Raw genomic sequence first — 17,364 nt, forward strand, 5'->3', positions numbered from 1 at the left:
ATTGCACACTCACATTGGTCCCTACCCTCAAGGAGCCCCCAATCCAAGGTCCCCATTCATATACTAGGCCAATTTTTGGACAGAAGCCAATTAACCTACCTGCATGTCTTTGGAGCGTGGGAGGAAACAGGAGCACCTGGAGGAAACAGGCACAGGGAGAACATGCAAACTCCAGGCAGGTAGTGTCGTGGTTGGGATTTGAACCAGCAACCCTTTTTACTGTTAGACGAGAGTCCTAACCACTACACCACTGGGTATAAATAGTCAATGAATTTGTTAGCTCTCACATAGATGCACTAAGTACGCTAGATACTAAGCCATGGAGAGCAGAAAAGAACAGTCAAAAGACCTGCATAGCAAGGTAATGAAACTTTACAAAGATGGAAAAGGATATAAAAAGATATCGAAAGCCTTGAATATGTCAGTGAGTACTGTTCAATCATCACGCGGGTGGAGTGCATATCCTCCCTTACCCCCCAGACCTCAACACATCGGCCCTCATGGCTTTCTTTTGAGACCTAATCCACCCCCCCTTTTTTTTTGTATTGTGGCACACACACACCAGAGTTTATTTATATTTTTTATCAAAACCCCAGGAACGGATTGTTTCCTAGTGTCTCCCCACGTCTCCAGGGCCACCGCACCTCTGGCCAAATGTGGTACTGCACACCCCAGAGGCTTGAATCCTGCTCGTCTTGCGAATCAGGATTTAAAAAAAATTAATGGGCTCAATCGCACCGTATTGAACTGCAAGTGAATTGCACGGGAACGCAGAGCCTGTTCCTGTATGATTCCTGGTGTGATCTGGCCCTGAAATGTTCTGCAAATGTTGGTATGTGTATACATGTGTAAAATTATTCTTGTGTTTCAATACACATTCGTATAGACACATATGCATGTAAATTACTGCAACATTTTCTGTAAAATTTTCTGCATTTGTTATACAATTCTGTACTCAATGCTGTATTACTGATCTTTACTCAGCTGTGTGTATCTTTCCATAGACAGCAATGCATCTATATCCAGATTAATAAAAGGGCAGCATTTTTTTTTATTTGAAGAGGCCTAAGGCTGGGTTCACACTATATTGTGGTTGCAGGAATGTGTGTAAATCACACGTGTTCCTGCACCCACAGCCAAAACACACTGCTGTTAAAGTGGAACTTCAGTCAGAAAATGAAAGCGTAACTTTGAGAAAAAAAACATTCCCCTCTGGGTGCTGCACATTGTAAGAATTATAACAACCCTTGTTGCAGATTCCTACATTTTTGTTGTTCTGAAGAAATCACTGCGTGTTTGTCTGCGCCTCTGTCCTGAGTGGCTCTAATGGGAGTGGTTTCATAATTAACTGTCAGGTGTGCAGCTGCAGGGCACTAATGAGGAAATCTGATGGGCCTGCATCCCTTTAGACATGCTCCTATTGAAAGTATCTCTCCAAAAATGACATTTTATTTGCAGGGGATACCTGAAATCTGACTTGTATCTTAGGCAGACTTCTGGGAAAATTGGTGAGCCAATCACACAAGCAGGAAATGATTTCTGGAGAGTGGTCAGTACACATTCTGTGTACAGAACAGCTCCAGGTAGCCATATTGCATTGCATTCTCAGAAAATTAGAGCGGCTGCAGATTGAAAAGGAAAGGTAATTTTTAATAACATGCAATTATATGCACTATATTATTTTTTCTTTGCTATTTTTTCCCCCACAAAAGTGGAGTTACCCTTTAAATCCTGCTAGATCACTTCAGGCTGGCCCCTTTTGCAGGTATAGCTATGTAAAACATTACAAATAAGTGCCTATCCAGCAAATTCAAAAAGGTAACCAATAGTAAGTTACTAGCATCGCTACTAGTAACTTGCAATTGGTTACCTTTTATATTTTTCACACAGGTTTTATAGTGGAGTAACACATATATATAATTGGTATTTTTAGCACATTTATTCCCTTTGGTATGAAAACTCAGTGCAGAGTAGGGGTTGTTTTTCAGATACCAGTGCCTATACTGTTTAAAATCCAGTAATAAATTCTCTACATGCCTCCAATTCCATCAATTCTGATAAAACGCATAGGGCGGATCCACATTCGTCAGGTCACAACGCACGACAAAAACCACAAGATTGATTGGTTCTTAGGACCCATATTTCTGTATACAGGCTGAATTTTATCTTCTATAATGTGAGTTGCTAGCATCATTTTATTATAACAAATATGCTTTAAAGTCTTACATTTTGCGGCCATTTTCTATCCATCCTTTTATGTATACCACGATGGAGGTTTCCCCAATATAAGCTCTGACACCACTCTCATCGATTTATGAGGATAAAGATCAGTGGATGTTCAATCCCTGTTTGGATATTTAGACAGTGCATCCGACTCTTATCATTTAGAATCCACTGTTTCCAGTGAGGAGGCATTTTGCACATTTGGTGGAAGTACACTTGGGTGGCTTACAGATTGACCCGTTTACCACATTGGATACACACCTTAAGAATTTCTAATCAATTGAAATGACACCTTCTGATTTTCTGCATGGAACACTCCAATTAATTGTTTTATTACGGGAATTATTATGGGAATTTTTCACTTGTTCTTTTCATCACAATTTTATATCTTTTTTTCTGTTGTAGTTTACTTTCCAGTGTGGCAAATCTGCTACCTTGCAATACATCATGTCAGAGAATGTCTGTGAGATGTTTGGCTGATAGACATGCACATGCACCTCTGCAGAACAGCTATCAGGAACGCGCATGCATGCACACGGGAATGTGCGCACAATGTATGTCGGCACCAGATGGACTATTTAAGGATGCTTCTGTTGTGCTCTAATGCTGACAGGTCTTCAGCTGTTCCCTCAGTCCTTCCAGTGTGTTCCCTTGGTTGCCGACCCGGCTTACTATTGCCCTGATCTCGGATCCTGCTTCTGTCTTGTCACTACTTTCTGACTTTGGCTCTGCTCTTTATTTGGTACCTTGCTGCCCGCCTGTTAATGACCCTGGCTAATCCTGTGAACACGCTTCTGTCTCTGATCCTGGCTTAACTCATGCACATGTGATCACTTATGACACCCGACGTTCGATAGTTTGACAGTTTGCTTGAGAACACAAGCAAAGCAATCCTGGAACTCCAGGATTGTAACTTTTTTTTTTAAACCGTTAAATCGATGGGTTTGGTTCTGCTTCATGATTTATTGCTGTTCAGGGGCTCTGGGTTTGAGGAAAATGGCAGCCTCCAGCAAGAAGAGTCGGGAGCAATACTGGAGGTAATTTACAGCACACACTAATTTTGGTGGCATAATTATTAATGTGGAATGCATGTTCCTTGATAAAAAAAACATTGTCGTTATGGGTAAAGTTTCACTTTAACCACTTTCAGACCACCTACTGTCGTTTATACCATGGTACATTGCAGAGGAATAACGTTGGTATGGCAGCAGCTAGCTACCATAACCCTGGTATCCTCTTCTTCAGCAGGCAGTCCGCTTCAAGATAAAAGTGGTCTCTGCAGTGGATTCGCTGCAAGATCACTTTTATCAGCGGCGGGAAAGGGCCCCCCTCCCACCACCGCGCTCCGGTGCTCTCCGCTGCTTACCAGAGCCGTTGGCAGCGGCGGAGGCGATTGGATCCTTCTTCTGGCCTGACATGGAGACGAGTGAGGGAGGGCAGAAAAGACGTCAAAACATCACTTACACCCATAGCTCTTAAAGGGACATTTTTTTTTTTTTTTTTTAATGGCAATTTTTTTTCTTAATAGCATTTTAGTGTAAATGTGAGATCTGAGGTCTTTTTGACCCCGATCTCATATTCAAGAGGTCCTGTCATGCTTTCTTTTCTATTACAAGGGATGTGTACATTCCTTGTCATAGGAATAAAAGTGACACAATTTACTTTTTATTTTTTAAGGAACAGTGTAAAAATAAAAGGTAAAATATATAAGAAAAAAAAATTGCGTGCAGAAGACGCATATGAGAGTAGCGCCCGTGTATGAAAACGGTGTTCAGACCACACATTTGAGGTTTCACCGCGATCGGTAGAGCAAGAGCAATAATTCTAGCCCTAGACCTCCTCTGTAACTCAAAACATGCAACCCGTAGAGTTTTTTTAAATGTCGCCTATGGAGATTTTTAAGGGTAAACGTTTGTCACCATTCCACGAGCGGGCGCAATTTTGAAGCGTGACATGTTTGGTATCAATTTACTCGGCGTAACATTATCTTTCACAATATAAAAAAAATTGGGCTACTGTTGTCTTATTTTTTAAAGTGTATTTTTTTTCCTAAAAAAGTGTGCTTGAAACACTGCTACGCAAATACGGTGGGATAGAAAGTATTACCGCCATTTTATTCTCTAGGGTGTTAGAACCCCCAAACATTTCGAGCAAAAAAAAAAAACAGTTTTTAACTTCTAAACAACAAATCTCAGAAAGAGGCCCGGTCCTTAAAGTGGTGTTCCTATTATAAAAAAAAATTAAAAGTCAGCAGCTACAAATACTGCAGCTGCTGACTTTTAATAATCAGACACTTACCTGTCCCACGGTCCAGCGATGTGGTGGATCGAAGCCCCGCTCATCTCCCCCTCCCATTGGTGGCACTGGCATTGTAACTGTAGGTGCCTGGCTGTGGCTTCGCAGCTGGGCACCCACTGCGCATGCCTGAGCGGCGCCGTGTGCCGTCATTGGCCGCTCAATCATCTGGGACCTGTGATGTGTCCCAGATGATTGACAGGAGGGAGGGGGCAAAGCTGAGCCCTTCCTGCGCCGAGGGAAATGACACCAAGAGCCAGGCACTGAAGGAGGCAGACTAAGAGGGACCCCCTAGCAACAGCCATTTAGAGGTGAGTAAAAAAAAAAAAAAATCCTAATTTTTATTTCTTTTTTTTTTTTACCCACATGATTTTTCTTTTTTTTTTTTTTTTTTTTGCATTCCGCAGAAAATGCACAGACGTGAACTGACACACTTGCTGTCCATTTTGTATGTTCCTGATGTGTTGGCAGCCCATTGAAGAGAATATACTGTCAAATCCATGGTGTGAGCTGCCCCCAGTATGTAGAAGAGGAGGGATGGTAAAGTTTCTTGCATTGGCACAGGCAGCAAATAAACCTCTCTATCATGACATCTCTTGTCCTGTCACCCCAGTATGAGGACCATAGACCACCATACATCATGTATGTAGCACGCCTGGCGAGCGGGTCACGTGACGTGCCCGGATGACGTCGTTGTTTTGCCTGATTTTTGCACTGCAGCAGTTCCACGTTCCCAATCACGTGGCGCCGGATGACAAGCCCCCCGCTCACGTGACCCGCCCGGCCCAACCACATTACGTAATGCCGTTGTTCTATTTCCAGAGACAATGCCGGGAGACGTCACTTGTAGAGGGGTCCCTGCTGTGAGTGACAGGCGCGTGCCAAGCGGTGACGTCATCCCCCACCTTCCCCTCTGCCTGCAGAGCAGCACACACAGTCCATGGGGGGATCAGAGCAGGCAGGGGGCAAGCTTTGTGCACAATACGTGTGTGTGCACCCCATGATCGGGTGATCAGAGCTCCGATGTATGTGCAGGGTGATCGGAGACTGATGTCGCTGCACGTGCAGGCAGGATTAGTTGTCAGAGCTCAGCTGCCACATGCACGGCGCTCATTGCAGCGATCAGAAGTCGGAATGTAGGTGGTGAGCCCCCCTGGCCGTGCACAGCTCCATGCATACAAGTCTGGCAGAGAGACACATTGGGTCCGATGACGTCACTACCTCCATGGCTTGCACACATTTCCCGGAGTGTGCCAATCATATGCGAGGATGCGAATGGGCGTGGCTTCTGCCACCTGGGCGTGTCCCTGTCAAACCCAAGGCCCAATCCTTGCAGGCCCCTGTTGACAGCAGTCCCTGCCTTCTTTCGCGACACTGTTATTGGTCTGCCCCATTTTGAGGCTGAGCCAATGAGGCCTCGCGGGCGGGCTTCGTGCTGCTGCAGAGCGGCCAATAGGTGGTCGCCACTGTGCCAGTGGGCGTATCGGCGCAGGCGAGAAAGGGGCGTAGCTTGCAGGAGCCGATAAACAACAATCCCAGCGCTTCCCCTCCTCCGGTAGAGTCCGGTCAGTGAGACAGCGGGACACGGAGAAGTGACGGAGCGCCCAGCTCACCGCACACACAGAACAGCCCCCCCCCCTTCCGCCAGTATTCTGCCTCATTACCTCCGCCGGTACACCGTGCCCTGCCACCACCACTCCTCTCTCCTTCTCCTTGGTGCTGGAAAATGGCGGCCTCGGTCTGTGTCAACATCCAGATGCTGCTGGAGGCGGCGGAGTATCTGGAGCGGAGGGAGAGAGGTGAGACAAGGGGATCCGGGGCTTGTGTGTCACTGCTGGGGGAGGGGAGGAGGATGGGGGACTACAAGGATCAGCATGGAGAGCACTGACTGCTGGGACTTGTAGTTCTTCCCTGGATGGAGGCCTTAGTACCAGTTATCACTTCCAGCACACCTCATCCCTGGCCTGGGATTATACCCCCCAGTGTGTGTGTGTGTATGTATGGACCGCCTGTATACATTATTATTATATGCATAACATACCCCAGGATGTCTGGGCTCTATAGACCAATAAACCCCCTTGCTATGTTCTGTGTGTAGATTTACATACACGTTATGGGTGTATTTATTATTATTATTTTATATTTTTTTACGCACATGCATGTGTGTTAGTAAAAACACTAATAATATCCCCATGATGTATGTAAAATAATAATTTATAAAAAATTCTACATTTTATCAATCTATATCTGCACCTGAGCACATGATTGGAGTATTCCTAGATGTCTGCACTGTATAAACATCTAATGACACGCGATGAGCTCCCTTTGTGTATGAAGCAGACTGTATACATACATAGCACAATAACGAGCTGCCTACAGATCTGTCTGTACATAGCAAATGGTACAGGATTTGTGAATGGAGACTTGTGTAGTACACATCATATGTGTGAATACATCATGTGCAGGCGCTGCTGGGATATAAATAAAGCTGTGTATTGTGTGTCAAGCTTATGTGGTCACGTGTCAGAGGTATATGTTATATGGTCGTGTGTTATTGTCATGTTTTGGAGCTGCGTACACACCATTGTGTTTCGGAAGGCATATGTATGTTATTGTCTAGGAGGTACATGTTCTGTCGTCATGTGTTGTAGATGTGTGATATGATGTCATGTGTTGTAGATGTGTGACATGTTGACATAGAGGTGGCATGTGTTGTTATATCGTCATGTGTGATATGCCATCATGTGTCGGAGGTACATGTTCTGTCATTGATGTGTGATATGTCCTCATGTGTTGGATGTATGTGTTGTATCAGAGGTACGTGCTATATCGTCATGTGTCCTAGATGTGATATGCCACCATGTGTCGTAAGTGCGTGTTCTGTTGTTAATGCGTGATATATCGTGATGTGCCATCATTTGTCGGAGGTACATGTTCTTTCGATGTGTGATATGCGATCGTGTGTCGGAGGTACGTGTTCTGTCGTTAATGTGTAATATGTCGTCATGTGTCGGAGGTACGTGTTCTGTCGTTGATGTGTAATATGTCGTCATGTGTCATAGATGTGTGATATGCCATCATGTGTCGGAGGTACGTGTTCTGTCGATGTGTGATATGTCATCATGTGTCATAGATGTGTGATATGCCATCATTTGTCGGAGGTACGTGTTCTGTCGTTGATATGTCATCATGTATTGAATGTATGTGTTTGTATCAGAGGTACGTGCTCTATCGTCATGTGTCCTAGACGTGTGATATGTTTCATATGTCAGGGATTTGTGTCGTGTCCGAGGTACATGTTATGTCGCCATGTGTCAGAGGTGTGTGCGTTTCCTCATACAAGCATTACCTATGTGTGCTTTGAGCCTTGCCCCTGACAATGACAGTATGGATGGCAATCTGCCTGGGTGCATGCAGCTAAGGTTGATGTGGCCATGCTTGTCTGATGTGCATGTGATGTTATATGGCCAAGATGCTTTATTTACAGATCTTGTTAATAAAATGCAGTCTATATGACTTGTGAGTGTACATGTGATGAGTGATCGTATGTACACAGCTGTATCATCAGATCTAAGTGTAGTAGTATTATTACAACTCATCCCATCCACAGGCCTCCTGTGATTCATATGAGATTTCAGTGTCCCCTGTCACATCGCCTGCATGTCACTGTCCCCATCGCCTGTGTTTTCTGACTTTTTAAGTCTGAGATTGCAGCAAAACTGTCATCTAAATTCCTGAAAAATAAACATGTGCCCAGGCAGGGCTAACGAGAGCCCACGTGTCTTCATGACTGAAAGGCGATGCAGAAGGCTGGTGTGATGGAGAAAGCAGTAATTACTGAGCAGCATCTCAATAATAGTTGTTAATTATCCTGAAAATATTTTTTTTCTCCTGGATTGGGAGCCTATTATTATGCTAATATATTGAATAATTCACGTCATGCAGCAATGTGGTGCACGAAAATGGAGCCTGCCTTTCTGCATGGGCTCTCCGAGTGTTACCACCATGGAGGAATAGACGCTCCGGCTAAAAATAGATGTCATTTGCATTTCCAAAAAATGCAGGGGCCAAATATTGTGTGACCTCCTAAGGGATGGCAGAGGTCTGCAGTCTAGGATGCACTGGCTGTATACACACACGATTATTGTATGTGTGTCACTTGCGGTCAACAGAGCAGATTCCAGTGGGGGAGGGGGAAGAACTGTCAGGAGGAAAAAAAAAATGTGTTTTTTGTTTTGTGTATGTGGAAGTTTATTGCAGCGTTTTTACTAGAATTGTTGTTTTTTCTTTTTTTTTTCTTTGTTTTTTTTTTACTTTTTTTGTTTCATTTTCAGATTTACATTTATTTTTATTTTTTAACCTTTTTTAGCTTTTACTTTAATTCCAGACAAATAATATTTTTATGAATGCAGTTAGACGTATGCTTTAAATGTCTGCAATGTTGGACTTAAATCCTTTTACCATCTAACACGGCCTTTCTCAACCTTTTCAACACAAAGGAACCCTTGAAATAGTTCTCTGGTCTCGGGGAACCCCTGCTAAAAATTAGCAATCTACAACTCATGATACATTAGTGTGATGGTCAGTGGGAAGAATGGTCCTTACACTTGTGGTCATTGGGAAGAATAACTTCCTTACAGATAGCAAAAAAGATTACTGGCTGCCAACGCCAGGGGGTCCCTTCTTCCCACTGGCCACCAATGCCAGGGGGTCCCTTCTTCCCACTGGCCACCAATGCCAGGGGGTCCCTTCTTCCCACTGGCCGCCAACGCCAGGGGGTCCCTTCTTCCCACTGGCCGCCAACGTCACAATTCTTGTTACTAAAAATAATTGTCGTAGAATAGCTGTGGGTGTCAGATTGGCTAGTTCCTTATTCTTCTATATCAACTTGCTGTCAAAGCTAATGTACCGCCTGCTATAGATCTAATAATTGTTAGGAAGGTTCCTTAAGGTGGTTGGAAAGTTTTTTTATTTTTTTTTTATCCTAATGCATCAAGCTAAAAAGCGTTCTGAGTGCAGCAGCCCCCCTCAGTGCCTCTAATACTTACCTGAGCCATTCTCTATCCAGCAATGTTGCACAAGAGACTCGGCTGCCTGGGACTCTCCTCCTCATTGGCTGAGACAGCAGCGGAGCACCATTGGCTCCCGCTGCTGTCAAAGTCACCGAGTCAATAAGAAGATAGAGGGGGCAGGCCTAGACCAGGGCTCTGTGTCTGAATGGACCCACGGAGCTTCGGCTCGGGTGCCTCCACAGCAAGTGGCTTGCTGTGGGGGCACTTGCCAGAAGAGGGACCCCAGAAGAGGAGGACTTGAGATGCTCTGTGAAAAAACTAACTGCACAGGGCAGGTAAGTATAACATTTTTTTTTTGTTTTTTTAATAAAAAAAATTAGGGCCTGAAAATTACTTTAAGGGTTCCTTTATGATAACAAGGTTGAGATAGGCTATTCTATATGTTTGTGTTTTTTTTTTTTTTTTTGTTTTTTTTTCTCTCTAGCAGTCCTATTGGCTCGGCTACACATGTAGTTTTCAAATGTTTCTACAACTGATCATGCGATCTAGAACAATTGAAGTATGTTGGCTAAGATATTTTAGGATTCTTTCCAGTATTTGAATAGTTCTTGGTTTGCAGCTTAACTTTTGCTTTCCATGATTGAACTTGAGTTGTGCTGCAGTCAATCATCTCAGATCCTCGATCAGGCAATGAAACAACTTTACTACTGCAGGTTTAGGTACATACATGTACGTGATCTGATGCAGGAGAGCTGCCAGCCCACGGTATATCTGCATTGGACGGACTGGAAGCAGTTAACTGGCATCTGTACTTGTAATCGATAGATAGTGGTCAGGTGTGTTTACAGATCACGAATGCCAAAAAATTTATTTACAGGCATACCCCACTATGAGGTTTATTTACTAAAGCTGGAAAGTGCAAAATCAGGCTCACTTCTGCATAGAAACCAATGAGCTTCCAGGTTTTATTACCAAAGTTTAACTGAACAATCTGGGGTTAGAAGCTCATTGGTTTCTATGCAGAAGTGAGTCTGATTTAGCACTTTCCAGCTTTAGTAAATAAACCCCATTGCGTACTTGTAAGTGCCTGTATAACCAAATGAGAGAATTCCTACAACCTATGTCTGTGTGGATTACAGGTGGCATTGGCGCCCTTTTGTAGAGGGAACAATAGAGCATAGGCAAACAAAAAACAAAAAAAAAACAGCCTTTTGCCATTAGGAGTGTCTCTGTCAAGGTCATTGACAGTCCATAGACTACTTGATTAGAGAAAAGTAACTTGATCTGCTGTGTATTTGGTTAGCAATATGTATGTACAGACTGTGACATAATGGGCTGGGGTTTGTACATATGGGCACTTCAATATTAAAGCACAAATGGTACAACCTCAGTCGTGTTTGCACTTTTCACTTTAACCAGCTAGTTTGATCGCCTTAAGCCCAGTTGCAGCCTGGTCCCATGGATTGTGCAGAGAACTTCTAAGATTTGTTAGCACCAGTTGTGGTAGGACATTGGATTGCAAGCTTCGGTAAAAATCACAGCTGAGTTTATGTAAGGTTCAAAGTAATTCCGTGTTATGAAGGTATCGATTTTGCCCACCTTTTTTTTTTTTTAACTTCTATCTGATCAGTCTTCGCTTTTGTCAAGGGGTCAGAGGTCACCTGAAGGCTGACTTGTTCACTACCCAACCTCTATGCTGCACATTCAGATGCTGGAAAAGTATGGGAGGTCAGACTAATTCCTGCCAGATCTTGGAATGAACCAAAAGGCCAGTTTTTGAAAGAGAAGACCACTTAACCAGGGCTCAACAAATCCCGGGCACCAGGTTGCCATGGTGACTAGAAATTGCATCCTGGCGCCTGGACATTTGTCAGCCCTTTTACTGTTGGCACCAGGCGCAGGGATGCACAGTTTCTATTACCCAACGGCCAGGACATGTAGTTGCAGGAACCAGCCAGGTAGTATTTTTGAATCACTTTAACCTTAATGTGTACATTTATTTACCTCTACTTTTCAATCCCATAATACACTTGTCTGCTCAAATAAAAAAGCAGCCCTGTGCGTGTTTACATGCACGGAATACAGAAAAGTGGTCGTATCATTAACAAAGCTATGTTCCTGTGTACCTATCATAAACGATGTCCCCATGTGATGCACAAAGATGAAACAGACCTGGACCATAGATGCAGGAATTCAGACATTTGCACAGCCACATTAAAGAGGAAATAAACTTCCTTTCCTGACTTTTATCCATAGGTGAGCCTATAATAAGTCTTTCCTATAGGTAGTGTAAATATCTCCTAAACAGGCACCGTTTAGGAGATCTTTACTGTACATGCAGCCAGTGACATGACTGGAGTGTGCCCTCTGAAAGAACGGCCAGCTGTGCCTTTCCATCTGAGCCCTGTGCTGTGAATGGCAGCTCCTGCACACATGCACAGGAGTGACGTCATCCCGGCTTCGGCCAGTTGCAGAGCCCGTGAACCCGGAAAGCAAGAAAAGGGGAAGATGGAAGCTGCTGCAGGACTGACATCGCGATGCATACTAGCATGTAATGACTTTACCTTACAGTAGAGCTGCATGATTAATCATTAAAAAAAATCCACCATCCATGTTAAATAAGTGCAGAGCCATTCTCTGCTCAGAAAAAAAACTCAGTTTATCAACAACACTGAGATAAAAGAAGTCGTGTATCGCTTGGTTCTTTTGGATCAATGGGGTGAACTTCCATCTACAAATGAGGTCAGTTTAATGTAACCGCATAAAGTGGATGTAAACCTGATTCATGAAATTTGAGCTGGGCACTTATATCTGCAGTGTTATCTCTCTGCAAAGCACTATGTCCTGTAGCTGTCTCCTGCTCTGTTCATCTGTTATCAGCCTGATAACGCCTGACAAGTTCTCTGTCACATATGATAAAAGCAGCTGGAGTTTTGTGTTGGGGATGATGCTATAAAAACAGGTAAACGGGGCCCTGAATGATTCAACAAACAGAGCTTAAAGTGGTGTTCCACAGAAAAAAAAAACATTAAGATTCCTAAAAAAATAAAACATTTGGAAAATACCTGTTGCTAGGGGGTCCTTCATAGTCTGCCTCCTTCAGTGCCTGGGCTGGTGACATCACTTCCCCTAGGCACAGGAAGGGCTCAGCTCTGCCCCCTCCCTCCTGTCAGTCACCTGGAACACGTGAAAGGTCCCAGATGACTGCGCGGCCAATCATGGCCAAATATAAAGCTGAAGACACAGAATATAAAGCTGATATAAATGTAAAACTTATGTAGGTGGATTTGTTTAATCTCTGTATCATCTGAGGCTGTTCACTTCACCGGGCATATGTGAGGGTTTACATCCACTTTAAAGACCAATGCCGCATACACACGAGTGGACTTTTCGATGGACTAGGTCCGACTGACTTTTGGTGGATTTCCGACGGACTTTGCGAATGAACGGACTTGGCCACACACAATCATACCAAAGTCCGACGGATTTGACAGTGATGCTATACGACCGGACTAGAATAAGGAGGTTCATAGCCAGTAGCTGCCCTAGCGTCGGTTTTCATCCGTCGGACTAGCATACACACGAGCGGATTTCTCGATAGCAAAAATTTGAAACATGTTCTATTTCTAAAGTCCGGCAGATTTTTGGACAGCAAAGGTCTGATGGAGCCCACACACGATCGAATTGTCTGACAGATTCGCTCTTTCGGACCTTTGCTGTCAAAGTCCGGTCGTGTGTACCTGGCATTAACCTCCTTCCTTTTTTTTTTTTTTTTTTTTTTTTTTTTTGACACTTGTTGCTTTCAAGTTAAAATCAGTATTTTTTTGTGCTAGAAAGTTACTTAGAACCCCAAACCTTGGCACCCAAGATCTTTTGGAACTAAATTTACCATGATGCTCAGCTACACTGCAGAGTACATGAGCATCATGGGAAATGTAGTTCCAAAACCTCTGGGGTGCCAAGGTTCGCCATCATTGCCCTAGAGAACAAAATGGCAGTCATTGCAATATTTTCTGTCACACTGTATTTGCGCTGCGGTCTTTCAAAAGCAATTTTTGGAGGGAAAAAAATACACTTCAATTCATTTAATAAAAACTAAACTGTACAGTTTATACAACAAAAATTGTACTATGTGAAAGATGTTATGCTGAGAATCGTGAGAGAATCGTAATCTTTATTCCAAGCAAAAAAATCGTAATTCTTATTTTATCCAGAATTGTGCAGCTCTATCTTGCATGGGGAAAAAAAAAGCCAGTGGTATACGACCACTTTTAAAATTACTATTTGCTCATTGTCTTATAAGATAGGATTATTTTTATTTTTTTATTATTATTTAAAATAATTAGTGCCATCATCCACATACAGAAATAGAAGGGGAAATGTAAATGTAAACAGTGCTTGTTTGGTATCTCTTTAAGAAGTTACTATACAAGTAATCCTATTATGTTTATGATGCTACTAAAATCTGTTGGATTATTAAACCTATTTGGTTCCTAATTTGATTTATTGCAATTGAAGTCATACATGAATGTGTAGGTGTGAATGGTGTTCTTACTCCACCCTCCCTCCCTTCCTTCCTTTAAGAATATTGTGATTTTTCGAGCATTGTGCATTTTGTATGTTTGCTCTTGGTGGAAGGATCCTTGCCAGCAGTTGTGCCCTCATGCCAGTGTTGTTGTAGGGAAGACAGTTGATGTATCATCCCACTAACTGTCATGTCTCTTCTGCTGTGCACAGAAGCCGAGCATGGTTATGCTTCCATGTTGCCTTACAATAGCAAAGAGAGGGATAGCTTGAAGAGGAAAAGCAAATCGAAAAAAAGCAGCAGTAGCAGGTAAGTCGATGTCGGTTGTGTTTTTTTTTTTTTTTTTTTCTTCTTGTTTTTGCCTGTGAAATTCTGCAGTGTGCCTCAGTCAGTACGGGCTTTTCTCATTGCTCACATGCAATCCACATGTGACATTTGGCAGGCTGCTCACCCCCATGGATTTGTGCCTTCACTGAGAAACCTCTGGTGGCTTTTGCTCTTGTTTTCCTGTGAAAAATACATCTAAGCTGCTGAAGTGGTGAGACTGAAGGACAGATCGGCATGAAGCGAATCGAGCAACAAAAAATAACACATATTAGGGTGTTGTGAGACTCGGACAACCATTGTGATCTGTGCAGAAATAGTATTAGTAATGGAAGATGTTCTTGTCTTCATATGTGTATATCTACTTTACTCTGCCCTGTAAATATAGTGAATTTATGTTGTATATACACACACAACTAGATTTTCGTCTCGGGTCTACAATCTGATCACATGCAAATCCTTTGCCACTGACATCTGCTACTGGACAAGGGGCTATCGCTATTACCATGGTCCTAGGTTTCCCAGTGGAAATGTCGCACAATGGACAAATGTTAAAAATTGTCTATTGGGCAGCTTTTAGTTTTACTTTTATAGAATGGAAACGTGATTTAAAGTGTCACTAAATCCACATCATTAAAAAAAGATCAATAAATAGTGTATTACATGCTGTTCATTCTCACTCAGTCACGTTGAGATTTGTTTTCTGCAAAAGACCTGGTTGATCCTGCTGCTCTCCATCTCCACATGTCCCCAGTTCAGCTAGGGATTTTGCATCTGTGGTGGCAATTCTGCACATTCTCAGTTTTCAATGAGTTTCTATGCTGAATGTTTTCTTCTTATCACATCTGATTAGTCCATGTGATTATAGAGTCACACATGTGAGTGTATACACAGTGGCAAATGACCACCCACTCACTCCTCCATGACCACCAACCAGACATATGGGGGGGGGGGGGGGGGATATTACATGTAAATTAATGGAGGCTTCAAAGCCCCATTTACTCTATGACACAGCCTGCGACTGGCAGAAATCTACCTATATCTATCTATATAATCCATACCACGTTATTGCCAAAAATAAAGATTTGATTTCAAATATATAGTTTTATTGTTACTTTTTTATCCCAAAGGCTGTTTTTTTTGATTTTGAACATGTGACCAGCAGCAGAGGACTAGAAGCTCCTCCTGCTCATGTTTTCCTGCAGATAGGCTGGGAAAGAGCTGGGTCAAGTGAAAGCTGTATATGGATTAGGAAAAAGGTGTGTGTGTGTGTGTGTGATTAATATATATATTATTTATATTATATAAATATAAGAGAGAGAGACACAGACAGATACCCGTCTTTTCTGTGAATGTCAGAGCTTTACAATGCCTCATGGGACCTGTAGTTCCGGAACAGCTGGAGGGCCACCGTTTGGGGATTGCTGGCGGAAAACAAACAATATGGGGGTTATGGCATACTGCTGCAGCCATAAACCCGCTATTCCAATGACCAAGGACCTCTTTTGTCTACGGCCAAGTCGGCAAGTAATTGCAGTGCCATCATCATGCACATACAGAAATAGAAGGGACGATGTAAATTAAACACTGTGTGCTTAGTATCACTTTAACCCTAACATGTACATGTATTTACCTCCTCCTTATCAATCCCATAATGTACTTGTTTGCTGATATATAAAGAAGCAGTCCTGTGTTTACATACACTGAATATTGAAGTGGTATTATAAACAAAGCTAGAAAGCAAGAAATCCCCTGGGGATGGGACTTTAAAGGCACTCAATAGTGATACAGAAAAATATTTAAAGGATCAATTTATTGAATAGAAAATTTGTTAAAACAGAAAACATGGATAAATCAATGAGAAATACATCATGACAATGATGCGTGACAATATCCTTCCATTTGTAAACAAAGCCATGTCCCCATAAAACGTCATCTGTGTGCATGGACCCTTATTATGCAGCAGTGTTATAGTGCGCCTGTAAGGGTAGAAGCAGGGGAGCTGATTTGTTTTTAGAGAATGCAAGCTCCAGGGCTGGAGTGGAAATAGACTGGTGTGGTAGACCTACAATCCAGGGTTCATTCTTACTTGGCAGTGGAAGAAGGATTGGAACAATAGGCAGTCAAAGTCTGAATGTTAAACGCTTCAGGCTCAGTATACTGCACGGGCATAGCCCCCCAGCCAGAACTGGCTCCTGTCTAAATTGGCCCTAGTATGCATATGTATGAATGCGAGTTAGGGAAGTTAGAGTGTAAGCTCCTGTAAGAAATAAATAGCGAGGAGGGATGTAGTACAGATAAGCACTGCAGGAAGGAGAGATGTGTATAGACAGCCAGTAAGGTGTAGCAAAGCAGGAAAGAGGAGTAAATTCCCAGTGGAAGATTTCCTCAATTTTGCACTATACTTTTGGCACACACCAGGGTAAGTGCGCACAAATCTGATGCAACAAATTAATGAATTGGCATGAGCCATATTTACAAATTTGTTGCAGGAAGCACTAATTAAAGCTTAAGTTCACTTTTTAGAACATGTTACATGTCCCACCCATATTTAGGGTGAAACATGTAACTTGTTCCAGCTGCTTCCCACCCATTGTGACAGTGAGCAGGGGATCTTCTCTGCACACCCGCTGTCACAATGTTAAATCAGCGTGGCCATGCAGGGCTTTGCCCACACGCCCATGTCATTCATTCAGTTTCCTTTGCGACTGATGGCTTGTAATGCTGAATGCCAGGGGTGCTGATGAACAATCTGGTAGTTCATTCACAAGCCCCACAGCTTTTAAAGAGTCAGTCTGTCCATATGGAGGTACAGGCTAAAAGCTTGTCTACAAGAGCCTGACATTGCACTCCTGATCCACTGAAAAAAATTTAAAACTTCACTTTTTTTTTTTCTGCAAATATATGTGCATTCGTTTTTCAGGAAAGGTGAACATCTCCTCCTTTTAAGCGGACATTAAGGGGTTGATTTACTAAAACTGGACA

At 42.9% G+C, this 17,364-nt stretch overlaps 1 protein-coding gene across 1 annotated transcript in view; it reads left to right on the top strand.

Annotated features, from left to right (window-relative positions):
* Positions 1–6,051: 6,051 nt before the first annotated feature.
* The window catches only part of MXD1 (MAX dimerization protein 1), a 34,927-nt gene continuing 23,614 nt past the window's right edge, over positions 6,052–17,364 (top strand). The window contains exons 1-2 of the mRNA XM_077469438.1: positions 6,052–6,317; positions 14,268–14,364. Coding sequence (XP_077325564.1) covers positions 6,245–6,317; positions 14,268–14,364 — 170 coding nt within the window. The 5' untranslated portion in view covers positions 6,052–6,244. The remainder of the gene's footprint in view (positions 6,318–14,267; positions 14,365–17,364) is intronic.

The sequence above is a fragment of the Lithobates pipiens genome, unplaced genomic scaffold, assembly GCF_037356315.1.
Source record: "Lithobates pipiens isolate NorthernLeopardFrog02 unplaced genomic scaffold, aLitPip1_a1.2 Scaffold_8, whole genome shotgun sequence".
Taxonomy (NCBI): Eukaryota; Metazoa; Chordata; class Amphibia; order Anura; family Ranidae; genus Lithobates; species Lithobates pipiens.